At 46.2% G+C, this 25,903-nt stretch overlaps 2 protein-coding genes and 1 non-coding gene across 17 annotated transcripts in view; 1 reads left to right on the top strand and 2 right to left on the bottom strand.

Moving 5' to 3' along the window:
• Window positions 1-153: 153 nt before the first annotated feature.
• Window positions 154-16,918, top strand: LOC133503152 (centrosomal protein of 135 kDa-like). 3 transcript variants are annotated; one of them, XM_061824420.1, is made up of 25 exons: window positions 154-716; window positions 985-1,099; window positions 1,177-1,367; window positions 1,441-1,608; window positions 1,689-1,830; window positions 2,518-2,602; window positions 2,685-2,813; window positions 2,899-3,105; window positions 4,896-4,961; window positions 5,047-5,197; window positions 5,315-5,532; window positions 6,121-6,276; window positions 6,976-7,116; window positions 7,247-7,324; window positions 8,238-8,389; window positions 9,576-9,691; window positions 9,787-9,941; window positions 11,573-11,628; window positions 11,727-11,895; window positions 11,964-12,074; window positions 12,307-12,492; window positions 12,563-12,772; window positions 14,219-14,421; window positions 14,504-14,608; window positions 15,442-16,918. In XM_061824420.1, the coding sequence occupies exons 2-25, from the start codon at window positions 987-989 to the stop codon at window positions 15,572-15,574; spliced, it is 3,441 nt and encodes a 1,146-aa protein (XP_061680404.1). In that variant the 5' UTR covers window positions 154-716; window positions 985-986; the 3' UTR covers window positions 15,575-16,918. The 3 variants fall into 3 exon arrangements, with proteins under 3 accessions (XP_061680404.1, XP_061680403.1, XP_061680405.1); XM_061824419.1 differs by having other exon boundaries at window positions 1,417-1,608; XM_061824421.1 differs by having other exon boundaries at window positions 1,417-1,608; window positions 15,315-15,583.
• Window positions 11,922-25,903, bottom strand: part of LOC133503150 (centrosomal protein of 135 kDa-like) — a 23,056-nt gene continuing 9,074 nt past the window's right edge. For 5 of the 13 annotated variants that reach the window (XM_061824406.1, XM_061824405.1, XM_061824409.1 and 2 more), the window contains 18 exons: window positions 24,702-24,815; window positions 24,516-24,635; window positions 24,312-24,446; window positions 24,103-24,240; window positions 23,910-24,029; window positions 23,717-23,836; window positions 23,512-23,616; window positions 22,994-23,071; window positions 22,480-22,631; window positions 21,288-21,403; window positions 21,036-21,190; window positions 20,693-20,854; window positions 20,510-20,620; window positions 18,323-18,508; window positions 17,981-18,248; window positions 17,710-17,912; window positions 17,554-17,646; window positions 16,179-17,399 (listed from right to left, as the gene is read on the bottom strand). In XM_061824406.1, the coding sequence (XP_061680390.1) occupies window positions 17,238-17,399; window positions 17,554-17,646; window positions 17,710-17,912; window positions 17,981-18,248; window positions 18,323-18,508; window positions 20,510-20,620; window positions 20,693-20,854; window positions 21,036-21,190; window positions 21,288-21,403; window positions 22,480-22,631; window positions 22,994-23,071; window positions 23,512-23,616; window positions 23,717-23,836; window positions 23,910-24,029; window positions 24,103-24,240; window positions 24,312-24,446; window positions 24,516-24,635; window positions 24,702-24,815 (2,538 nt within the window). In that variant the 3' untranslated portion in view covers window positions 16,179-17,237. Of the gene's footprint in view, window positions 12,060-16,178; window positions 17,400-17,553; window positions 17,647-17,709; window positions 17,913-17,980; window positions 18,249-18,322; window positions 18,509-20,509; window positions 20,621-20,692; window positions 20,859-20,933; window positions 21,191-21,287; window positions 21,404-22,479; window positions 22,632-22,993; window positions 23,072-23,511; window positions 23,617-23,716; window positions 23,837-23,909; window positions 24,030-24,102; window positions 24,241-24,311; window positions 24,447-24,515; window positions 24,636-24,701; window positions 24,816-25,903 lie in introns of those variants that run through there. The other 8 variants (XM_061824408.1, XM_061824411.1, XM_061824407.1 and 5 more) reach the window with 8 other exon arrangements.
• Window positions 20,140-20,211, bottom strand: trnap-cgg (transfer RNA proline (anticodon CGG)). The gene has a single exon. It is a non-coding gene; the product is annotated as a tRNA-Pro (tRNA).

Genomic DNA, 25,903 nt, shown 5'->3' with positions numbered 1-25,903 from the left:
CACCAAAATGTATTTCTCCTTTTTTTTTTTTTTAAACTGCTTATGCCAGTGGCGAGCCGTGCATTTGGCACCTAGGAAAAATGTCTCATACTGTAGCTGAGTGATATCGATTATTTAATGTTGATGTGCGCAAATTATCACTCCTTAGTGATCGCTCCCATTTGCTAATCCTGTACTGTGTAGTTAGTGATCCATCAACCAGCACGACTGATGGTGATGGACCTGAGGAGATTAAATTAACACGGAAGCACATACTGAGGCGAAAATATGAATTCCCCTCAAATTCACGTGAGTTATGTCATGCAAAATAAAATAATAGTAATAGTGGACTGTACTCCACATGAACTTGAATGCAATGCAGCTAGCAGAAATGCTTCAAAATGTAGATAATAGACAAATATTATCAATAATGGTGAAACTGTAGTTTTTCTGCTTAATGTTCGACACCGCCCTCCCGGAGTTTGTTTACACGGGCGAGGCTGGTGACCATAACGCGCGCACCTCTTTTGTTTCCTCACCTCCATGGTGACGAATGCTAACCTGAGGTCATCGGCGCTACTTTCAAACTTTCTCTTCGGGCATTTGCTATTTAAACAATATTTATTGATATAAAATTAGCTCCTATGATGGCTCGGTTGCCGGGATAGCGTCCATTTATGTGGTGCTAAAATTGGTCGTATCTGTCGGACAAAAGTGTTTCCATCCGCCTAAAGGAGGTAAGTTGGGATACATGTAGGGATTGTGTCAACGCTTTTGTGTTAAAAATTATTATATTGTCTTGGTGTGAGCGAAGAAGCTAAAAAAAAAAAAAAGAGGAGAAAAACATATTGCTAACTTGTAGCTGGTGTTAGCTAGCTACACGCTAGCTGGTAAAGTGGCTTCATTTTCGCTCTTTAAATTATATTTGTGCTAGTTTTAACTGTTTGGCTAAAGTATCCGCGCTGTGTATTGTCACCCCCATGACTCGTAAATATTTATGAATAGTCATGGAGAGCATATCGGAGAAGAAATTCGTCAATTTGAGGAGACGTCTGGACCAGCTGGGCTACATGTATCCTCTGGGGATTGAAAACCTGCCGCTCGTCGAGAAGCTTTTTAGGTATAAAACACGACTGAGGAATGACAATCAATGATCTAAATAACGGCACAATCGTTTCTTATTTTTTTTCCCGCCAGCGATCTGGTCCACACGACCGAAAGCCTCCGCAATGCGAAACTCTCAGCAAAGTCATCAGAGAAAGAGAGCCAAGACTGTGACGTCCTCCTGGAGCCCTACAGGGTAGATAATGCCAGGCTGGTCAAGGAGAACAACTGCCTTCACCTTGAACTCCTCAAGGCAAAGGAGGAGATGGAACACATCAGCAGGGGTAAGAAGTGATGATGACGAGGCGTATTAATTATGTCCATTCGTTTCAGAAATTTGCACTTGCCTCGTTTCAGAGCTGAAAGCCCGCATTAGAAAACTGGACCACGACGTGTTCGACCTGAAGTTCTTGAACAATCAGTACGCGCACAAGGTCCGCTGCCTGGAGAAAGACGGCAAGGCCAAATCCGACCGGATCCTGCAGCTGCAGGAGAAGAACTTGCAAGCGGTGGTGCAGACGCCAGGTGATGGCTAAAACCTGGGGTGTTGTCCGGACTGTTTTTTTTTTTTTTTTTTTTGCAAGTGCTTGTCGTATTTTTACCAGGTGGGAAAAAGCGGAGCATCGCTTTCCGACGTCAGCGATTGCAGATCGACGAGCTGATCCCTCCTCCCGTGACGTGCGGGTATCCCGCGGCCCAGCCTGATGATCCGTACATAGCAGATCTCCTGCAACTGGCTGATAACAGGTCGCTAATCGAATGATTTAAGGTGTCGAAGCGAGTCGTTCGGAATTTTGCTCAATTGCGGTGAAGTCAGATTAATTTACATAATTCCCTGCAAAATTGTGATTCGCTGCTTTAGGATTAATCAGATCATTTATTTTTGGAATCTAACCTTGTTATTTGCTGAAAAACTCTTGTCGAAAGCCCCGTCTAGCATACGAGTAATACTTTGCCATCATCTTGTGGCATCTTGGACATACGGAATTTTGCTGAAGGGTGATGTGAGGCGCTTCACTGAAACAACCCAGGGTTAGGTTAGGCCAAAAAAAACAAATATAGGTTGGAAACGAGATGAAAGTACAGTGGTGCCTCCTTTCTCGAACGTCTTTTTTTTTTTTTTTTTTTTGCTTCTGTTTTCCAACAAAAATCGGTACTCGAACGCCCCCAACAACACCCGGAAAAAAACAGAACGCAAGTGGCCCGACCAGCTGACCCACCCACGGCGCGCTTTGTTATTGTCACTTCAAACAACCCCCCGGGGGGTAAAAAAACGAAAATAACATAACGCGCGGCGGTTGATCCGGTTTTCGAACCGCCTTCTGGAACGGATTGTGGTAGAGAACCGAGGCACCACCGTACGGACATATTAATATGAACCGCAAACAAATTCTTAACAGGACTCCTTTAATCATCTGCCATTTTGATTTGTAGGATTCTTGAGCTGCAGGGCGAAATCACAAAACTGAAATCAGAGCTGGACAATTCCCGTGAATGTACTCAACTTTTAAATACCCAAGTAAGTAACACGTACTGTGTATATCATCAGATAATGTTTAATTTACTTTTATCAAAGTGTATTTGTCTGAATTTTCTTTCAGGTTGGCGAGAGGGACAAAGAAATTGAGCGTCTGAACCGCGCGTTTCACGGAGGGCGACCTCGTGACGTCGTCACTTTGGAGGCGCAAAACGTCAGGAACGAGAAACTGATCGCGCAACTCAACCTTCAGGTGACCGCGGCACTTCCTGGAGACGCATCAGACACCGTTGTGGCTGACGAAGTCCGCTATAAAGTCGCCTTTCACCTTCGCCTAGGTCGAGTGCCTCCAAGAGAGCAACAAAACGCTGGAGCAGAAGGTGGAGGGACTGCAGCACAAGTCCTCCAGCGAAGTCGCCGACCTCTCCTTGAAGAACTTTGAACTGTGTCAGGAGCTGACGCACATCGACGACCTGGCCCAGCGGATGGAGATGGACAAGGAGCGAGCCCTGGAAATGGCCGACGTGGAGTTGCGAGAGAGTAAAGTAAGAAGGCGACGTCCGGTCACTGTGATTTAACTGGTGCTATCAGACTCACACGAAAAATCACAGTAGAAATACATGGATATTGAAATATGTCACTTATTTTGTGTAGTCTTGACAAATGTTCCCTCTAAGCTGAGCCACTGCGCAATTGCGCACGTCGCATACTCGGCGCACATGAAAACCGATCCAGCGCAGTGAACAACAGCCTGACGTCTTTTTTTTTTTTTTTTTTAAACATGGAAGCGCACATTCTCTAACTCCAGCTGCTTCCACTGATCTAAAAAAAATAAAAGACTGGATAGCGCATACACGACAAGCGGTGGGTTGATTGGTTGAAGCCAGTTGGCCGCCATCTTGGTACTCCCAAAACGCGTGGAGGGACATGGTTTACAGGTTGGACTATGGCGGGGTTTTTGTCAAAGTTTGGCATGTAGAGTTAAAACTGGTCGTGTGAGCTTGAAATTTTTTCAATTCTGGTAACACGAAGGATTTTTAATTCGTCTTCGTAAGCTAAAAAAGGCGAAGTGCAAAGGAAAGACATACAACACCATGACTAGCAAGAAACCTTGCATATTACCTCCGTGACTTTTCCCAAAATACGCTGCGAAGCACTATCATCATAACATAGCAAAGAACTAAGCATTTTTTGTCATAAAAACATTAATTTTTAAGTCAATCAGTTTGATATATTTTTGGAAATAAGGACTCGCACTGGGAAAATACATGCTAAAGGCATTGTTCATTTGTTGTCTCTGCGACGTCCTATTCCAGACAGAAAATGTACACTTGTTTCCTCCCATTTGAAAATCTAATTTAATTTGCAGAGTTCTGTATTATGAAATTCATCAAAAATTTCACAGAATTTATTTATTTTTTATTATTATTTTTTTTTGGCTTATCCACTGATGAAGTTTGGGAAAATATTGATATCGCTTTTTGTCGAAAAACCGTCGGCCTATAAAGGTGAAGCAGAGGGTGAACAACAACAACCCTAAACAAAACTTTGTTCAAGTGAATTAATCTCATCAGAAAATAAAAATAAAAAACATTGACAAACAAACTTTAACAGTGTCAAAGTAAATCTTTCTAACTTACCCGTGGAATGTTTTCTCACAGCCACGAAACTGGCGCAAGACAGGTCGGCATGGTTGTTTTGGGAGTATCAAGATGGCGGATGGCGACTTCAATTTTGCTGGCCAATGAGCCGTCCAGTCTTTTTTTTTTTTTTTTTTTTTTTTTTTTTTAGATCAGTGGCTGCTGCTCAGCCTACTTCTACATCCTCGTTTACCTGACACCGCTCCCCTCTGCTCTTAAAGAGGTACACTCATAATTACAAACAGAACGTACACCTGCGACTTTATAGCTGCGGGCATGACTGACCACACCCGTACATGTGAGTGACTGGACAACTGAAGTTAAGGGTTGCAGCTTTAGAAGCGGATTTGAAAGCGACTTGTACACAAATGTTGTATAGTCACTCTCACTCACAAGGTCCCCCAAATTATTTTTGACATTTTTTCGTTCAAATGAGTGTCTGGCTTTTTTTTTTTTTTTTTTAATTTTAAATCACACCCTGGGCTGTAAGTACCCGCTCACCTCATCGCATAACTCTACGTAGGCCTTTGGTCGTCATGGTAACATGAGCCGCACACTATTTTGGCGTCACACTCGAGTGATCAGTGGCTAGTATGTAAACCTTGACAGAAGGATGATGTTATTAAGACTTGTGGGGGGAAAAATTAATGTCTGCCGTTCAGAGTGAAGATTCCCCCCCCCCCCCCACTACACAGGAAGTGATTCGAAGTCAACAAGGAGTCATTGAAGAATTGGAGGCGAAGCTTCAAAAGATAACAGCAGTGAGTATCCGCCGTCGTGTAAATCGGAGCTCCGGAACGCGACTTTGTTGGGATTTACGGCAGCCTCGTTTGTTTTGCATCCCAGGAACTTTCTGAGCGGGACTTCGACAAAGGCTCCTTTGAAGAGCAGCTGCTGGAGCTCCGGAGGCAAAACGAGAAATTGGAAGGAACGCTGCAAGTTCTGGAGCTCGAGAAAAGCAGGCTGCAGGAGAAAGTGGAGAAGATGATGTCTGCAGGTGAGCACACGAGGGAATTCCATTTCAATTTTGATATCAATTCAAAAGGTTCACACTTTCTGATTTTTAGATTTTTGGCAATGCCGCGTTTTTAGAGTAACGTGTCGCTGATTCTAGACAAAGAGATGGTGCTGGAGCTGGAGGCCATGCGGGCCAAACACGGCGTCTGCGGGAGGGAACGCTCGCCGTCGCGGCTCGACGCCTTCGTCAAGAGTCTGGAGGAGGAGCGAGACCGCTACCGCCAGGAAGCCGAACGCTGCCGACGCGTCCGAGGGAGCGGCAGTCCCGTCCGTAGTCCGGTCCGGAGCAGGAGTCCTGGGGGCGATGTCATGAGAGTAAGGACACTATAAAATGACCCTAGGTGGGATTGTGAGTGCGATTGTGCGATCCAAAATTGTAGGTACAAGTAATATTGATAATTTTTGACCTCTTGGGCGTCTTAAGTGGTCCTCGCGGGCAACCATGCACCCTTGTGAGCATAGGCGGCTAATAAAATGGATGGATGGATAATTAATGTAAGCAAGTCAGATCCAAAATTGTAGGTACAAGTAATATTGATAATTTTTGACCTCACGGGTGTCTTAAGTGGTCCTTGCAGGCAACCATGCGGCCTTGTGAGGATAGGCGGCTAAGAAAATGGGTGGATGGATAATTAATGTAAGCAAGTCAGATCCAAAATTTTCGGTACAAGTAACATTGCTAAAAAAATTTTGACCTCACGGGCGTCTTAAGTGGTCCTCGCGGGCAACCATGCGGCCTTGTGAGGCACCGCCTGCTTTAAATTAAATAAAATTTTGTGGGAGGTGTAATCCAAAATATCCAAAATACAAAATATTGCGTATTTCCACCTATCCTGGGTGGGTTTGGAATGTATCCCGGGGTTGACCGTAGGCCAAATTCGAAACTCGTCGCCGCTTCCTCAGGGAGGCGTCGCCGAGGCCGACACGCTCGCCGTGGTGAAGGAGCGCGACGAGCTGAAGGCGGCTCTGAAGGAAGCGGAGGAGCGAAGCGAGGAAATCCAGACCAACGCGAAAGCCCTCAGCGCTGAGCGAGACCACTTCAAAGTCCTGTTTTACCAGGTGAAAATCCCAACATATTGCATGATATATTACATAATCATATTTGCTTTGGAGCTCTTAAAGTGTTTGCAATGTGTTATTTCAGATGCAAATGATCTTATCTAGCCGAAAATATATGTCCCATAAAATGCATAACCTTTTCAATGTTTTTACCCCCAAAAATATAAGCGTTTAGGAATTAAAATCCGCGAACTTTGACCCGGTTCCCCGTGTCTGAAAAACGATTCATTTCGGGGGCGGAGCCTCGTACGTCACTAAATGCGGACCTGCTGTTGTGCGACTGGGACCGTCTGATTAGGTTTTGCTCTCAAATGAACGTGGCGGCATTTTAAACGGATTTCATTTATTAAAATCCTTATTTGTGAAAATATACCAACTTAGATTGTGCTCTACGTTATCATCTCTTTGTTTTGGTGCGATAATAAACGCACAAATTAGTGACAAGTGGCATTATAATCAACGGCCGGGTGGTCGCGTACCTATTTACTCAATACGCGGCATTTCGTTTCCGCTTCGTTTTCGGCGAATCCGGCGATGCGCGATCTTTTTTTTTTGTTTGTTTTTGTTTCCTTCATAACGTAATTCGAATTCTGCATGAAAAACTGTATGATATCAGCAAAAAGGTGCACTAAGGACATTCTGTACACTTTAAAAGCTGTTTTTTTTTTTAATTTTTTTTTTTTAATTATTATTATTCAGGCGCAGGAACAGCAGCAGGACGCCCGGCAAAGCTCGGGCGCATCTGATGACGTTTTAAATCTGAGAGAGGAGCTCAGGCTTGCAGAAAGTAAAATTCTGCAGGTGAGGGCTGAAAGGGACTTATTGATGGAGGAGTTTAAGGTTTGTGACGCATTTGTGGACTTTGACTTAACAAATTGGTTGGGGGGGGGGGGGTGCTCGAATTTGGTGAGATTATTATTACGTGCGTAACCTGCTCTATTTTGTACTGGATTTTCTTCTTCTTCAATAGGGTGGCCAGACGGCCGATCTCCACGATGCGCATGATCAGGAACGGAGGATTCTTGACATGCAGAACGGCATTCACCATGTGAGCTTGATGATGATTTAACACGTGACGTAATATTTGCCAAATGTTTGTTCGAGTTTGAAAAGGAACACCGAATAATGGACCTTTCCGACCTGTCAATCACTCGTACAATTATAGCCAATCAGATCGGCACATTGTCTTAACCCCATGCCGCCATGTTGTCCCACAAGTAATGCCAGTTGTCAATAGTGTGCGCTTGGAAAAGTTAATGCTACGAAGAAAATGGTCCTCAGGTGCCTTTGTGGAACGTGCAATTCTGATGAACGATATCCTGCTCGGTTACAAGCGGCCCGCTTGATTCATTTTCCAAAGACCTAAAACGGAGTTTTCTAGAAAAATGAATTCAAATTCTTTCATCTGGTGACCACGGTACTAACTAAGTTAATCATAACTGCACTTGTAGGAAATTGAACCTAACTCACTTATAAAGACTACAACGATATTCCTCGTGATCTTTCCAAGTAAAAAGTACTGACGCTGCTTTACATGCGCAGTACGATTCCACTATTTTATCTTGTTGGATTTCAATATGAAGTTTGTGAGGCGTCAAACTTTTTTTTTTTGCATCGATCGCCAGCGTTTCGCTGTAACTCTGCCATTGCGTCCCGCTCCGTCCAAAATCTTAATTCCGTGTGCATATCCTCGCGTGAAATAGTCGAGACGCATTTGGCAAAAAAAACATACCCCAATATTATCTGGAATACGCGATTTCAAACCTGTTTTTGTGCAGTCGCCATTTTGGTAGCTTGTGGGACATGGCAACTGTAGCTAAGGGGGCGGAGCTTAAGATGACCAGTCGGAAAGTTCCATTGTGGTGGTGTAAAGCTTGGGGGGGGGGGTGGGGGGGGGACCTCAGTTTGTGAATATACTGCACACGGTTCTATGAAAAACCCGTTTGACTTTGTTGGCGAAGCTGGAACAGGAGAACTTGGAGCTGCGCTCAGAACTCTTTGCGCTGAAGGACGCCAAGCGGGAGGTGGAGCACAAGTTGGACCTCCAGTCGAGCGCTCTGCTTGAGAGCGCCGAGGAGGCGGCGCAGTACAGGAAAGCTTCTTTGGCACAGAGGTTGGTTTGCAAACTACAATCCGGTAGTTCCTTTAAACTGCAGGACACTTGAGGAGATTTGAGGTATGATGTTTAATAGAATGGAGGGCTTTCATTATTAATAATAATAATAATAAAAAAAAAAAAAGAATATGCCTGAAAATCTTAACCAGTTTTTGCAGGCATGTGTAGCCTAGTGAAATTGTACACATTCCCTTGGGCCCTTGTAACACAACAACGCCAAAACTGAGTCTGCAAAAAATATATTTGATAAATAAATTAGCCCTCAAGAATCGTGATGACACAAAATTTGGGAGATGTTTTTATGATAACAAAACACACACACACAAAAAAACAAGTCTGGTCTTTTGGTTTGACGTGGCCGTTTTGGAGGTTTTTGACTTTAATAAAAAAAAAAATAAATAAAATCACCCAAAAACGGTAGCTATTGTCAGACAGATAAACAAATGTGATACATCCATCCATGTTCTTAGCCGCTTATCCTCACAAGGGTCACAGAGTGTTGGAGCCTATCCCAGGTATCATTGGTTTGACGTGGCGGTTTTGGAGGTTTTTGACTTTTAATTTAAAAAAAAAAAAAAAAAAAAAAAAAACAAGTAAAATCACCCAAAAACTGTAGCTATTGTCAGACATAAACAAATGTGATACATCCATCCATGTCCTTAGCCGCTTATCCTCACAAGGGTCACAGAGTGTTGGAGCCTATCCCAGGTATCATTGGGCACGAGGCAGGGTACACCCTGAACTAGTCGCCAGCCAATCGCTGGTCACATCGAGACAAACATGCTGTCCACCGTCTAGTAAATATCCATCCATCCACTTTCTTTGCCGCTTATCCTCACAAGGGTCGCGGAGCGTGCTGGAGCCTAACCCAGCTGCCAACGGGCAGGAGGCAGGTTGCGCCTCGGACTGGTTGCCAGCCAATCAAAGGGCACTTAGAGACAAACAGCCGCAGTGTCAATCACAATTTAGCGTCCAATTAATGATGTAATATTTTTGGGATGTGGGAGGAAACCGGAGTGCCCGGAGAAAACCCACGCAGGCGCGGTGAGAACGTGCAAACTCCACACAGGCGGGGCCGGGATCGAACCCGGGTCCTCAGAACTGTGAGGCCAAAGCTTTACAGCTGCCCAGATGCGATACAGAAAATCCAAAATACATTTCTTGACTAAAAATTGCTCGTCAGGCTGCAGCAGGAGCAGACGCAGCAGGAGCTCTCCGACCTCCAACGCAAGCTGTCTATAAAGACCACCGAGCTGCGCGCCGCTCAAGAACAGATGGAAATACAGAACCAGACAACGGGTGCCTCCTTTTTTTTTTTTTTTTTTTTTGCTCTCATAATTGATTCATTTTTAATGACTCGGCCGCGTGATTTTTTTGCGGTTTTGTCCCCGCAGCGGTGCTGCGTCAGCAGGCGTCCAAGCACAAGCAGGAGGCCGACGTGCTTCGGGTCTCCTTCTCTGCGCTGGATAAGGAGAAGGACGCCCTGCTGGATGAGGTGGATCAGAAGACGGAGAAGATGGTCGTCCTTCAGGAGGAACTCGAAAACAAGGTAGTGGACACGCACCTACGCGATCTGGAAGTGGGAGAACTTGCAATATAGCAGGGTGTTCAAATACTTATTTTCATCACTGCGTGTCTGTTGATGAATCAGAATCATATTTCATGCCCAAGGGTGTAAACGCGCACAAGGAATTTTTCTCTGGGTAAAGGAGAGTAAACGCAGCTTTGACTTCAAATAAACCGTTGAGATACTGTACTTCCTTGACACCAAAATACAACCGTCCTACACGGTCGACAACAACACAATTCAAATAGCCCTCGTTGTTGGCGGCATTGGCGTTGGTGTCCCGGCCGAACGCGGCACCTGACTGCAGCGAGCTCGTAGGTTGAAGGCCCGGGTAGTGAGACATTCGCTTGTATACTTTTCAGCGGGGGAGGAATGGCGATATACGAGAAAGTACCTGCGACGCTTTCAACCCTGCGGTTTATGCGGTGATGCGGCTCCTTTGTGCATTTTTTTCTAAAGGCCTCAAGGGGCCACTCGAGCGCAAAAAGCTAAGAATGAGACCGGTGGAATGTATGTGCCGAGGAAGTGACTTTTACCGGCCCTGTTAGTGCTGTGCTAGGGTTAGCGCTGCGCTAGCGTGTTGCTGCTGTGTTATTGGCGTGTCTCAGTGATGTTTACCAGTAAGTTTTATTTTAACTGGCCCTGTTAGCGTTAGCGCTAGCATTAGCGTTAGATTCTATCTGTGTCTGACAGTGTAGACCATTTGTCCCGTTGCATAAATTAATATCTCATTACGCTGTGTCCGCCATTATTGGCTCCCCCCCCTTTTTTTTTTTTTTTTTTTTTTACCTTTGGCAATGTGCAGACAAAGTTGTGGTTCTTTTCCATCAGTTCATGTCATGTTAGTATAAAATAATTTATTTTTATTTTTTAACTGTCTACATCTAAAATCTAGTTTCAAACTCGCAGGTTGTAAACCCCCCTCAAAAAATACCCCTCCACACACTATATCTTGATATACCAACTCAATTCATTCCATGACCACAATAGTTACTCAGTGCAAATATCAAATAGTCCTTCCCCATTGAAATGAACAAAAATTCCATTAATCTGTCCCATCCTCCCGATGCCAAAAACAAAAACAAGTTTTACCATAATTTCCGGTCTATAAACTTTTTTTTACAGCCTTTCAATCCTGTGGAATATGCGGCGATGCAGCTAATTTGTGCATTTTTTTTTTTCATAACGGCCGCAAGGGGGGCGCTTGAGTGCAAAAGTTAAGAGTGAGACCGGTGGAATATATGTGCCGAGGAAGTGACTTGTACCGGCCTTGTTAGCGCTGCGCTAGCGTGTTGCTGCTGTGTTACTGGCGTGTCTCAGTTATGTTTACCACTAAGTTTTTATTTGAACCGTCCCTGTTAGTGTTAGCGCTAGTGCGGCGCCGGCGTTTGCGCTAACTTTAGCGCGGCGCCAGCGTTAAACTCTTTCTGTGTACCCTCTTTCTTTGTAAATATCTCGTATTTCAATGTGGGCACTTGCGGCCTTTCCGCAGCTGCGACGTATGTATGTACCAAATGGTGCAGGTGCGCACTCTGTAGGTATACGCCTCGCGTCGTCACCTCGTAATACTTCCTCTCGCTACAAATCCACCGTGACGTCATTTTCCTCTTCAGGCAAAGACCCTTGAGGATGTGAGGCTCACGGTCGGCACAATGGACAAATCTATGTGGTGAGTTGACTCAAATTCATATTTTCATTCCCCACCGCAATCGATGAGAACCCCCCCCCCCCACACACACACACCCCACCCCGCGTTTGTGTCTCAAGTCAACTGCAGGGGGCGCTAAACAGCCGCGAGAGGGAGCTGGCCAGTCTGAGGAAGCAGCTGGACGACGCCGAGACGGAGCTGGCGGGACTGCGGAAAACCAGAGAGATGGCAGCCAGGGAGAAGAGGAGCCTTCAGGACGACCTGACCACCATGACCCGGGAGAACCAAGTAAGGAAGGGCATTATTTGGAATAACGAGCGTCAACGCCGAGTTCTGGTTCCGTTGTCCGGTCTAAGGCGGTCCACGCGGAGATGGAGGAAGCCTTGCGCGAGCGCGACGAGCTGAAACTCCGAGTGCATTCTTACATCACCGCAGTGGCCCGGATTGAGAACCTGTTGAAGACAAAGGCAAGCGAAATTAGCGTAGCTCTCGTGAGACGGGAACTGGGCCAAAGGCCTGCCTGAAATAAAAGTTCTGCTTTGGCGCCATCTCGTTACCACCGAATGGCGTTTATTGCAATAATCCAGAATATGCCGGCAAAATCGCTTTAAAACTCTCCAGCCGGTTCCGAAAGCTGTGGCCCAGTTACCGAGCAGATTGGGACGCGATCATCACTTGTGACTTGCGTGGGCCGCGCAGGATCAGGAGAACCTGGACCTGCTGTCCCGCTTCCGCACGGCCCTCTCGGACGTGCAGGAGCGCGAGCGCCGGCTGCGGCAGTTCGAGGAGCTCCGGAACTCCGTCCGCCTGGAGCTCCTCTCGTCCGACACGGAACGCCGGCACCTGCTCGAGGCCGTCGGCCACCAGAACCACGAGATCCAGCAGGTGAGAAACGTGACCTGGCCGTACTAGAAATCAATCGATGAAATGTCAAATCGTTTTGTTTTTGCCGCAGCACGTGCAAGCCCTGCAGGCGTACGAGGACAAAGTGTCGTCGCAGGCTCGAGCCATGGCCCGGCTCGAGGAGGAGCTGCGGAGGGCCCGGGAGGAGAACGCGTCGCTCGTCTCCGACTTGACCACCGTCAGGGAGTTGTGCGTCAAGCTGGAGGCGGCCAAGGATCTGACCGCCCGACACGTCACGTCCAAGAACGTGGAGCTGGAAAGGGTGAGCGAGCCCATTGGGTCGCGCTTCCGGGCTCCTGGTCTGGAAATCTCAGCTTCGGGCCTGCCTTTGTGGAGTTTGCATGTTCTCCACTTGACTGTGTCGTCTTTTATACCGTCACCGTCATCGATTGCTGGTTTTCTTCATTACAATACGCGCTAAAAAATGTTTTTGGGTCGAACGCTGAAACGGAATGATGGCACTTCCATTCATTTTCATGGAGAAAGATGCTTTAAAATGTGTTCTGAGCCAATGAAACATGTAACTTAAGGAACCGTCCATCCGTTTTCTTTTGCTGCTTATCCTCATGAGGGTCGCAGGAGTGCTGGAGCCTATCGCAGCTGTCAATGGGCAGGAGGCATGACAAACAGCCGCACTCACAATCACACCTATGGGCAATTTAGAGTGTCCAATTAATGTCGCATGTTTTTGGGATGTGGGAGGAAACCGGAGAAATCCCACACATGCACGGGGAGAACATGCAAACTCCAGCCAGGCGGGGCCGGGATCGAACCCGGGACCTCAGAACTGCGAGGCCAACGCTTTACCAGCTGATCCACCTCAAAGTCACAGATATTACAGTGTTTATCTGGTACTTTATGGCTCCCTGCTCATCAAACGAGAGTCCTGCGCTCTTCAGTTTTGGTGAGCAGCTAGAGGTGCAACATTTGATCTACCGTAATTCCCGGCCTACGGAGCGCACCTGGTTATAAGCCTCACCCGGTACATTTGTAAAGGAAATACCATTTGGTACGTACGTACGTACGCCGCAGCTGTGTAAAAGCCGCAAGTGCCCACATTGAAACTTGCATTGAAACATGAGATATTTACAAAGATGGTACACGGAGAGTTTAACACTAGCGCCGCTACGCTAATGCTAACGCTAGCGGCGCGCTAACAGGTGCAGTTTAAAAGAAAAACATACTGGTAAAAATCACTGAGACACGTCAGTAACGGGCTCGCGCAGCACTAACAGGGCCGAACCGGTAAAAGTCACTTCCTCGGCACATACATTCCACCTGTCTCTCTCTTACCGCTTTCCTCTACAGTGCCCCCTGGCGGGCGGCCATCAGAAAAAATACACAAATTAGCCGCATCGTCGCATAAACCGCAGGGTTGAAAGTGTGTGGAAAAAAAGTCGTGGTTTCTAGGCTGGAAATTACGGTATTTTGTTTCACTTAAAATATTTATCTTCTCATTATTAAATAAATTATTCTCTTATTTGTTGACATCCATTATCTTTGTGTTGAGTCAACATAAGACATTTCCAAGCATGTTTTGGGGAATTATTTTTTCCCTTTTTCTGACACGTTAACGGACTATACAGATCATAATCAATTTGTATTATTTTCCTTATTTTGAAGAAAAAGGTGGCGATCAAAACAATTGTCAACTATTCGCTGATTAAAAGGAAGACTTTTGCTAAAATGTGAGTGTGGTCCCGCCCAGGCGGAAGCCGAGCTGGAGGACGTCCGCTCCGAAGCGGAGCTGCTGACCAAGCAGCTGGCGGGCGAGCGGGCGACGGTCCGCAACCTGGAGACGCTTCTGTCCGCCAGTCGCCAGAAGGACATCCAGACCCACCTGACGGCCAGCGAGAAGGAGTCCCAGCTCGAGGCCCTGCGCGACAGGCTCGCCCTGGCCGACGGCAAGAAGTGAGCGAGCCCGACGAGTCACTCGAGACCTTTTTAAATTTCATTTTTAAAAAAAATGTATTTTTTTTTTTTTTCCCGACAGCGCCGAGCGCGCCAGGGACGTGTCCGACCTGCGCGACAAAGTCTCCGAGCTGCAGGCGGAGATGGACGTCCTCAACCGGCAGCTGACGTCGGAGCGCTTTCACAAGTGAGTTCAACCGTCACAACTTAGCGGAGACGGAATAGATACTGGGAAGAAAAAAAAAAAAAAAAAAAAAAAAAAACAATAATTTGATGACGGTACTGTACATGTTTTAAATATCCATCCGAGACATGCTGCAACCCAAAGGTATACGCAATATACTAGATGTCAAAATATATTTGTAAAACAAACTAAAAATACATTTAGTAAAAATCTTTGTGTGACTTAAAAAAAAAAAAAAAAATTAAGCAGAAAAATATATATATATAGATATATTTTTTTTTTAATTATTATTTTAACCCTTTCCTGGCAGGGTTTGCAAATTTGCAACAGGTTTAATATAAAAAAATTTGAAGTCCAGAGTATCGTTTTCTTAAAGTATCGGATTTTTCCCTGCAAAATTTGATTTGGTCCAGAGAGGTTTAATATTAAAAATATAAAATAGGTGGCATGGTGGATCAGCTGGTAAAGCGTTGGCGTCACAGTTCAGAGGACCCGGGTTCGATCCCGGGCCCGCCTGTGTGGAGTTTGCATGTTCTCCCCGGTGCCTGTCTGGGTTTTCTCCGGGCGTTCCGGTTTCCTCCCACATCCCAAAAATATGCGTCATTAATTGGACACTCTAAATTGCCCCAAGGTGTGACTGGTTGGTTGTCTCAATGTGCCCTGCGATTGGCTGGCAACCAGTTCAGGGTGTACCCCGCCTTCTGCCCAGCTGGAACAGGCTCCAACACTCCCACGACCGCTTGTGAGGATAAGCGGCAAAAGAAAATGGACGGACGGGAAATATCAAATTTCAAAAAATGCCGACGTGGCAATAGCGCGGTTGTTTGTGTCGCCAGCAAGCGGACCACGCAGGAGATGCGCCGGCTCGGCGTGTCCATCTCGCCGCCGCGCAGCTCGTCGTCGCTCAACGCCACGACGGCCTCGCGCGGCACGTCCATCAACAGCTCCACGGACAAGTCGGACAATTAATTTTTTTTCCCCTTTATGAACGCGACAAGACGCCGCTTCGAGCACTAGCCACGCCCCTTAAAGGCACACGATCCAATGCACGAATACTAGAGTATGTACAGTCATCAAATTTGATGAAACTGGCTCGTCTTTATGATTTTACATAAGAGTACTTTATTTTTCTTTCATAAAAACAGAACCAGAAATGTGTTTTGTTTTGGGGTGCTGAAACAGATTAATGGCATTTTTATTAGTTGGTGTACATATGAGTTGAGTGTGAGCAAGTTAAAACTTGTTCGTCCAACTATCATTGTAAATATTAAGTGTATCGGTAATATTTACTGTACAGTGAGGAAAATATTGATTTCAGTACTTCAATTTAAGAGTTACTGTTTCCGCTACACACACTCCTAGTTCATGAATTTTTGAATATAATTTTGCTGAATGCTAATGGAAAAAATGTACACCAACATTATAAAAAGGCCCAAAAATATTTTTTTACTATTGAAAAGCTTATTTTTGTTCAAACTAATTAAATGTTTCTACTTTAGTGCCATTTTTTTGAGGTATAAAAAGTAAATATTTGTTTTTGTTGTAATGCTTTCTATAAATGAAATTTCTCTGCCAGCATTTGCCAATTTGTATTTATTAAACCACAGAATTATGCTTGAATTGTACAGTTTGTATATGTATGTATCCATTTTTTTTCTTTGCTGAATTGACAATTTTTGCCAAAATTTTCCACCGTAAATGAACACGGGTCACGTTGACCCGTGTTCATGTTTTCACCATCAACAGAAAGGTAAACGCTTCTGCTCTTGTTTAATCAATTAAAATATAGAGCGTGAACATTGAAAAATATGAACATAAACCTCACCTGGCGTAACCTTTATTGGGGCTGCTCTTTTTCCTTTTTTTTTTTTTTTTTTTTTTTTTTGTCCACCCCTGTTCATTTCCTCTTGGCAAGATTTAAAAAATTCAAATAAAATAAAAATAAAATTTTAAATACAGTAGCCTTTCAATGAAAAGCATTTATCTCTGAATTTTTAATTTAAAAAAACATTTTGGATGACAATATTTGTTTATACGTATATAAACAAAGTGTCATTTTCTTAGTGGGCAGTGTTAGCACTATGTGGTTCATAAGTTATACAAACGGAATGAATAAATCATAACTTTGCTTTATACAATTTGTAATTGTATTGCCTCACAACAAATGCCCTAAAAAGAAGGGTAAAATGTGAATAAAATGCAAAATATAATTTTACATTTCAAATATGTTTTTTTTTTTTTTTGAGTGTTCCTTTTTCTGAGTGTCTTCAGTACGTTTGAAATGAAACCAAAAGCCGATGTCAAAAATTGAACTCGTAACACTGACCCGACCTAAACGTTTGGCGCCGTTTTAGCAACTTTGAAGTGGTTACGAATTATTCGAAGTAAGATGTGGGCCAGGATATTCACTCGGGATCATCTTTTAGTCGAATCCATCAGGACTTGACCGGCCCACGATCGGAAGGAAGAGGGAATGCGCAAATTTGCTACGAGTGTACCGTTGATCCTTGGCAATGTGGAACTAGTACAAATCGGTGTGTAAAGTAATTTTCAACGGTTACCACAAGATGGCAGCAAAGCAACCTGAAGCCTCACAGAATGGAAGCGCAATCACGTGGTGGGTGTTGTGGGACTACGGCCTTTCTTTTGGAGGTCTTCTGTCAGGTTGATTTCTTCTTCTTGTACGAGGCTGTCGGGGGCCATCTGATGAGGAACGGCCGTGTGGTCGACGGGCGAGGAGGCCCTCAAGGGCCTGAAGGAGATGTCGGATGAGGGCGGGTCGCGAAGGGCCTCGCTGTCGGGAGGGACAAGATTGGGACGTCAGGACATACACGCCGGCAACCAATCCAAAGCTCGAACCCCAACCTTCAGAACTGCGCGAGGAAGACGTGCTACCCGCAACCAGTCTACAGCGAAATATATCCTCGGTATTCCAGAACGAGGCTCACCGTTCGTGTCCTTTGCTGCTCAGGACCTCCATCTTGGTCTGCAGCTGAGTGACTTTCCCCCGCAGATTGGTCACCTCCCTCGCGTGGGCCACGCTGCAAGACAAAAACCGGTGACCATCCATCCATCCCGAGCCGGATTTCACTCGCGAGTCGTACATCTTGTTCTCGGCCAGCGTGAGCCTGTGGCGGAGGGCCTTGAGCTCGGCGTCCTTGTCGCTGGCCGCCTGGTGGGCTTGGAACATCTCCTGCCGGCTGGAGGCCAGCATGGCCTCCGTGTTGCGCAGCGCCAGCTTCTCGCTGGCCAGGTGCTCCTTCAGGAGCGCCGCCTCCGTCAGAGCGTCCTCCTGCCTGGTGGTGGCCTGGACCGACACGCCCAAATCAAGTCAAAGTACGCCTGATGAGTCGTTCCAAAAAAAAGGAAGCTCACCCTTTCCAGCTCCATGCTCTTGTGCAAAAGTCGCCGGGCGGCCATCTCCTTGTCCGAGTCCATTTTGACGCAGAGCTCCCTGACCGACGCGAGGTCGGCCAGGAGAGACGCTTTCTCCTCCTGGAGTACGCGGAGGTCCTCCTCCAGTTGGGAAACGGCGTGGGCGAACATGGCCGCTTGCTCCTTGTACGTCTGCGAGTCCTGCGCATGCTAGAAAGGCCAAGAAGTTCCCTTTTAGTTCAACTGGACTGCAATTCTCCTGCATACCCTAAAAAAAAAAAAACAAACCATGGACCGACGGTGGAAAAAACTGATTGGGGGTGTGAAAACTTCTGGTCTCACCTGCTGGATCTCTCGGTCCTTGTGGACGAGGGCTTCGCGGAGGTGCTGCCGTTCCTTCTCGGACGAGAGGAGCTCCAGGCGGACGGAGCCGATGAGGCCCTCCGCGTGCTGCAGCCGGTTCTCCCGTTCCTGCAGGTCCGAACAGGCCGTGCGGAAGCGCTCCGTGAGCTCCAGGTTCTCCTGATCCTGCGAGGCCAAGGTGGGACGCCACAAGGGGCTCTCGAGTTTACGTTTCACATCAAGATTAGCATGAAAATCCTGATAATCGGTGTAACCATGTGACAAACGCCTGAAGTGAGACTTCTACCCTGAGACCAACGAGCCACAGCTAAGCTTAAAGCTCCACTGTCATGCCTATAAACATTCTAAAATACATATTGTGAGGGAAAATACATATGACATTATTCACTTCAACGTCAATACGAAAAAATCAGTTTGAACGGCGAGCGCGTCATCCATGCGCAAAGTTGCGGAGGTGTCATTCGACATCCAAGTGGAAGCCATATTGGCTTCATCTTCTGTCCGTGACATCACACTGGGACATTGGCCAATGAAAACACGCGGTGCACCCTAACTTTGGGAGATGAACACGCCCCTTCTGACACGGAAGCTCTTTTTAAAGAAGAGAACATCACACGCTCGAGTGAAGTGACCGGGGAAATATTTCCTTGTCGTTTCGGGCCATGTTTAGATGATAAGCGGATCACTTCTAACGAACAACAGACTCCCAGAAAGTATGGAGGAGCCAGCCTGGCCCGTGAGGCACCGCCGAAGCCGGTGTGACGGTCTGAGCGTTCCCCCGTGCTGAAAAGTCTCCTTGTGTTGAATGCGCATGCGTTACTAACAGGGGAATTCTGGGTACGGAGCAGACGCTTACTGGGAAATCCTCCGGTCTCATAGTTCCCCTTCTACAAAGAGGGAGCTAACATACGTTATATCCTACCCTTAAAACAAAAGTTGATAAAAAAGATATATACATATATATATATATATATGTTTGCTGCGTTGGTCTTTCGGCGAACATGAATGCTCGGCGAGAAGTTTTCGAATGGTACACGTCGAGGCGTGCGTGGGGATGTTTCAGCCTGGCTGGAAATTTACAAAATGCACGCGTACGCGTATTAATCACAAGGCGACTTTTCAGCACCAGGAGCGCTCAGACCGTCACACCGGACCTCGTCCGTGGCGGACGACGGGTACATCGTCACATTTAGCACTAACGTGCGTGGATCTTTTGATAAATTCTGAGAGGATTACGTCCCCCCCCCCAGGCCCCCAAACTATTATTTGTTTTAGTATTTGTATACACACCTACCCGTCATTTGAAACCCACGAAGCGCTCGTCCTTTGCACCCGTGCAATCTGTTTTTCACGGCGAACCGGGTCTTTTGGAAAAGTATGAAGAGCGAATCCATCCTCCCGAGCGTTCGAGCAATGTCCAGCAATACAACGAGCCGGCATTTCAGCTAACACGAAGGAACAAAGTGGTGCCTTCCAGCAGGTAAAACTAGTAGGAACAGACGAGACCGCCTGAGTGGGCGTCTGCTACTAACGTAATCCCTCGAGAGTGACAAAAAGCCATACAGGTCAAAATCATCTTGTGTGGTGAAAAAGCTGCTCGGTCCATTCCGGCTGCCTTTTTTTCATCAATAATATACTAAAAATCATACATTTCATGACAGTGGACCTTGAGCAGGAGCATAAAAATCCTGATAATCGATGCTACCATGTGACAGTTCCTCACACCTGAAGCGAGACTTCTACCCGGAGACCAACGAGCCACAGATGAGCTCAAATCGAAAACTCTAATTTAAAGAGGGCTCGTCCGGGATTTGAACCCGGGACCTCTCGCACCCGAAGCGAGAATCATACGACTAGACCAACGAGCCACGACATCTGAACGTCCCCTTACTTGGCATATAACTCAAGTGCAGATCCAGGACCGGCACCCAGAACCTCTCGCCCAGAATCATACCCCTCGTCCACGAACCCAAAGAGAAACTTTTATAGGCCCCACATGAGTCACCATGTGAAGACATGCATGTCTTTAAAGAACCGGGGACCTCTCGCACCCGAAGCCGAGAATCACATTACTAAATTGGGCCATCCGGACCCTCTTCAAAAGCCGTCGCCAACCTGCTATAAAGGCGTCAACAATGATCCGAGTGCGCTGCGGTTTTCTCTTGCCTTCATCTTCAAGACGTTCTCAATCCTGGACACGGTATTGACGTAGGAATGGACTCTTTGCCTGAGCTCATCGCGTTCGCGTAAAGCCGCTTCCGTCTCCTCGTGAGCGGCCTGGACGAGACGTTCAGGAGTCTGAATTGCGTGAGACTCTCCCGCCGAGCAGCGTTGAACCCCGTCGCTTACTTGCTTCTCCAGCGTCACGGCGGCCACGTCGTCCTGCAGCCTCCTGTACTCGCCGATGATCAACTCGTTGTCTCTTTTGAGTCTCGAGAGCGCCTCCTGGTGGTTCTCCAGTACCCTCTGAGCAGCCAGCTCCCTCTTGCGGCTGTTCACTTCCACCTCCAGCTGTCTGCGACGCAAAAAAACCAGCAGATGACGTGAGCGGCGCGGACTTCGGTTGCCTCTTTGGGGCGGAGACACTCACATCAGATGCGTTTGGTTATTGTCCGGAAGCTTCTGGCGAAAACGGTGCGCTATTAGTGCATCGAAGTGTAAAGATAACTTTTAAAGATATCATCGAGGCGACCTTCTTGGCGAGCTGCTCCTGGAGAACCTCCAGCTTTTTGCTCTTTTTGGCCACCTCCTCCTGCACGACGTCCTTTTTTATACACAACGCCGAGAAAGAGATGCGAAGGACCTCCGTTTCCTGCTTGTGTTGGTAAAGCTGCTGACTCAGCGACTCTGGCGGGGGGGGGGGGGGGGGGGGGAAACACGTGCCGTGAACCGGGGACAAAATGGAAACAAAAGTCCACGCGCGAATTTGAGCCCTGCATCTTACCGATGACGTCCTCCAGTTTTTCCATCTGGCTGTGAGCGGCGTGCAACTCGTCGTTCTTTACAGACAGCATTTGCTGGAGGTCCAACAGCGCGTCCTGAATCTGCTCCTGCTGGCGCCTTTTGACAAATCGTGAAATGACAAACTTTGACTTAAAGCGTTGAATTTGTCCGTATTGAGTAATCCCTCGTTTATTGCAGGGTTAACGTTCCGGACCGGTGCTGAAAAGTCTCCTTGTGATGAATGCGCATGCGTTACTAACAGGGGAACTCTGGGTACGTAGCAGACGCTTACTGGGAAATCCCCCGGTCTCATAGTTCCCCTTCTTCTACGTTGAGGGAGCTAACATATGTTATAACTCTAACCTTAAAACAAAAGTTGATAAAAAGATATACGCATATATGCACATTCGCTGTGTTCGTCTTTCCGAGACGTCCACAGCGAACATGAACGCTCGGCGACAAGTTTTCGAATAGTACACGTTGAAACGTGGATGGGGATGTTTCAGACTGGCCGGAGGTTTACAAACTGGACACGCATGCACGTTAATCACAAGGAGACTTTTCAGCACCGGGAGGAGCGCTCAGACCGTCACACCGGCTCCACAAAAGATGAAGCTGCCCCAGTAGAGACCAAAAGTCTTGTTTGTCTCTACTTTGGGGGTTTGGGTGGGGGTCAGCATCCTCAAGTGTTCCAATGAGGCTTTACAATTTGCTAAAGCATTACCAATGTCCGTTGTGTTTTGTCGATTGTGTCTGTGTCTTTCTATCCAAACCACCTGTTACAGATTACATAGTCCTAAATTAGCGGTGGTGGGTTACATTAAATCAGATAACAAAATTTACTTGACAGTAGATGTGGAGTGGCGGCACATCTAGAAAGCGTTGGCCTCACAGTTCTGAGGTCTCGCGTTCCATCCCCGACCCGCCTGTGTGGAGTTTGCATGTTCTCCTCGTGCCCGGGTGGGTTTTCTCCAGGCACACCGGTTTCCTCCCACATCCCAAAAACATGCAGCATTATTTAGACATTCTAAAATTGCCCCAAGGTGTGATTGTGGATGCGGCTGTTTGTCTCTATGTGGCCTGCGATTGGCTGGCGACCAGTTCAAGGTGTACCCCGCCTCCGGCCCAATGACAGCTGGCCCTTCCACTCCCTGCGATGCGAAAGTGCTGCGCAATAAACGGCGGAAACAAACCGAAGACCGGACGCCGCTCTCCTCTGCCGTGCCGCGTCCTCCGCATTCTGAACCAGCGCAGCAGAGCGAGCGTCCATTTGCCGCTCCACATCCCGTTCGCGGTCCCGTAGCGCGAAAACCTGTGAACGCAGCTCCAGGTTCTCCTGCTCCAGCTTCAGCCCGCAAAACACAAATCACAAGTCAGTGGCGCAACACAAGAACTTTGGACTTTTTAAGGGAAGTGTGTTATAAATATTAGCAGTAAAAGACCAATGCCGTGGATGTTGATTGGAAACTTTCCAGAAATGTTGATCACCATGCTACGCTGCAATAGTTATGAATAACGCACGTACCTGTATTCAAAATACTGTACACAGATTTCAGTATTATAGCTCAATGTTTTTGTTTTCTTCTATCGTGTTCAGTTTATCTGGTTCAACATGTGAAAGGTTACCGCGGCCCAAATCAATGTTCCACATCGGGGGCGTCCAGTGTCGTGTTGACAAATGTCCCGGGAGACCGCAATGGGACTCACACTACGAATGAGATTCTGCAGGTCGAGAATCCTGTTTTCGTGTCCACGTCCGTACTGCAGCGTGGAAATCTCCCCGCCCTGAAAAGAGTCCCAATATAGTTTATCTTTAGTGCTATACAAAAGCAAGCAAGCTAGCAAGTATTTATCTACACTGTTAAAATAGTTTTTGATAGCATAAGAGAGTACCGTAATACCTGGCCTACAGAGCACACCTGGTTACAAGCCTCGGTACACAGAAAGAGTTTAACGTTAGCACGGACTAGCATTAGCGCGGCGCTATTGTTAGTGCAGCGTTAGCACAGCGCTAGCATTAGCATTAACTCTGTGTTACTGAGGCTTATAACCAGGTGGGCTACCGCTAGCGCCGCGTTGATGCTAGCGCCGCATCGCCCCATAAACCGCGGGGTTGAAAGCTTGTGAAAATAGTTGCAGCTTGTAGGCTGGAAATTACGGTAAATACATAAATAGGGCCACTAAAATAAAATAAATAGAATCGGAAATGCAGCAGCCGTGCCTACCTTTAATTCCTCCCTCAGATAGTCTTTTTCAGCCGTCACCCGCTGCTTCTCTCGCAAAATATTCAAAGCTTCATCAGACGTATTTGATCTTTGATCGCCACGGATCTGGTTTTGATGGAAGATCGGGACATGAATTCACTCTAATGTGCATTTATGACCTTCGCTAAGAGTCTTTTGTTGCCGTTAGTGGGTTAGCGCCGCTAACCTTCAATTCCTCTTTGAGTGAATCTTTTTCCACTGTCACCTGTTGGATTTTTTCTTCAGCCAATCTCAGCTTCTCTTTCAGGTTGGAGATTTCTTCGGATGTGTTAGAACTGGACTTTTGCTACAAATTAGGTCACGTAGTGTTGAATTCATCATAGCTGTAAAAGTCGGAAGAAAAGTCTCCAGATACAAACCTTCAGTTCCTCCGTCAGTGAGTCTTTTTCAGATGTAACATGATGAATTTTTTCTTCAGCCAGTCTGAGCTTCTCTTTCAGGTCGGAGACTTCATCAGTTGTATTTGAACTCGACTTTTGCTGCGGGTTAGTAAAATGTAGTTTTTGTCCAATTTGGCCGTATCTGAACAGATAAAAGTCTTTTTGTGCTAACCTTCAGCTCCTTGATCAGCGAATCTTTTTCGACTGCCACCTGCTGGATTTTGTCTTCCGCCCGTTTCAGCTTCTCTTTCAGTTGAACTACTTCAGTAGCCACAATTGCGCTTTGCTCCTCTAATTGCTTCTGCTTTTGCTGCCAAATAGAAAAGTCAGTCTTGGTGGACGCAATTTTTGGAACTAACCACAACCTTTCTCGTTACTCACCTCGACCTCATTGGAGTCCTTTTCTTTGGTCAACTGCAGGATTTTGTCTTCTCTCCGTTGAAGTTTTTTTTTCAGTTTCACAATTTCAGCAGCCACATTTGCGCTTTGGTCATCGAGTTGGTTCTGCTTTTGCTCCTAATTGGAAAAGAAGTCTTGATGAATCTCATTTCCACAACTATCTACACGCTTCCCCTTGTTACTCACCTCGACTTCTTTTGTGTCTTTTTCTCTGGTCAACTGCTGGATGTTTTCTTCCGCCAGTCTCAGCTTCTCTTTCAGCTGTGCAATTTCATCAGCTGTACTTGAACTTGTCTTTTGCCGTTTCTGATTTGAAAATGCAGTTTTTGTTGAATGCATCCACAACCGTAAAGGAAGTCTTCTGCTACCAACCTTCAACTCCTCCATCAGTGAGTCTTTTTCCGCAGTCACCAGCTGGATTTTTTCCTCAGCCAGCCTGAGCTTGTCTTTCAGTTCGAAAACTTCGTCAGAGCTTTGGTCAAGTGGCTGCAGCGAGAACATTCAAAGACGACAACAGCTATTACTTGTCAAAGATGTTTTGGTGAGCTCACGGGACAAGTAAGTACAAAAACTACGACAGCTACAGATTACTACGGAATGTTATAAGGCGTCTAAAAGCTCGATGTTCAATTTCAATTTGAATCAAGAATGAATTTCTAGTTTGTTTTTTGTAACATGCAGCAGTACAGTGGTCAACATATGTTAGCTCCCTCAGTTCGAAGTCATATTTAATATAACAATTTAGTCTAATTAAATCAATTTAATCTATTTTAAATAGTTCAGGGTGTCGTAGCAACTCTTTGCGGCACACTAAGTGAGTGAGCATTGCACATCTACAGTTGTGCGGCAACGGAAAAATTGCATCGGTTTCGGCCACGTCACTCAGTGTGCGGCAGGCTGAACTCAGATCCTTATGTGGAAGTAGGTTGCAGTTGATTTTATAACCAATTACGGTGAAAATTCAGTTCTCGAACGTCCCCGTTCTCGAACAAATCGGTTTTCGAATGAAAATTTTGAGATTTTTTTTGGTTCTGTTTTCGAACAAAAATCCAGTACTTAAATGGCCCCCGAAAAAATCTGGAAATAACATAACGGGCACGGCCCGACCAGCTGACCCACGACGTGCTTTATTGTATTTTACGCAGCCTGTAGACGTGTCCCAGTAGCTACATTTACTGTTACTGTTTTTTCTTCCTATTGAGGACTATTCACCCCCAACCATGGCTCCAAAGAAGTGACACTAGATAAATTCTTTGGGAAAAGAAAAGAACTTCCAGGGGGGTGAGTCACCCCCACCGAAGAGATTTTTTTTTTTCTTGTGAAATTGAATAATGCTCTGTTCCAATAGCAGTTCTGCATTTTTGTTTTGTTTCAAAGATTTCGTTAACTCGAGTTACGAGTTAATGTTTTTGTATGTTACTTTTTCTGAAAATAAAAAACAATTTTCTTTGCTCCCCCGCCCTCATTATTGCTTGTTTAAAGTTATTCTGCACTTTTGTTAGTAAAAAAAAAAAGGGGTTACAAAGCTTGGGGCCGAGTCACTACAGATACAGCAATGCACTCCCAGCCTAACC

Source organism: Syngnathoides biaculeatus, chromosome 7 (genome assembly GCF_019802595.1).
Source record: "Syngnathoides biaculeatus isolate LvHL_M chromosome 7, ASM1980259v1, whole genome shotgun sequence".
In the NCBI taxonomy this organism is placed as follows: domain Eukaryota; kingdom Metazoa; phylum Chordata; class Actinopteri; order Syngnathiformes; family Syngnathidae; genus Syngnathoides; species Syngnathoides biaculeatus.
This window is presented reverse-complemented; position numbering and strand designations above follow the sequence as displayed.

Bases quoted from the DNA above. Each gene is read 5' to 3' on its own strand.
- LOC133503152 (XM_061824419.1), top strand. From the start codon at position 987: ATGGAGAGCATATCGGAGAAGAAATTCGTCAATTTGAGGAGACGTCTG. The intron at 3,106-4,895 runs GTAAGAAGGCGA...CCCACTACACAG, and splicing joins TGGAGTTGCGAGAGAGTAAA to GAAGTGATTCGAAGTCAACA. The intron at 5,533-6,120 runs GTAAGGACACTA...CCGCTTCCTCAG, and splicing joins CTGGGGGCGATGTCATGAGA to GGAGGCGTCGCCGAGGCCGA.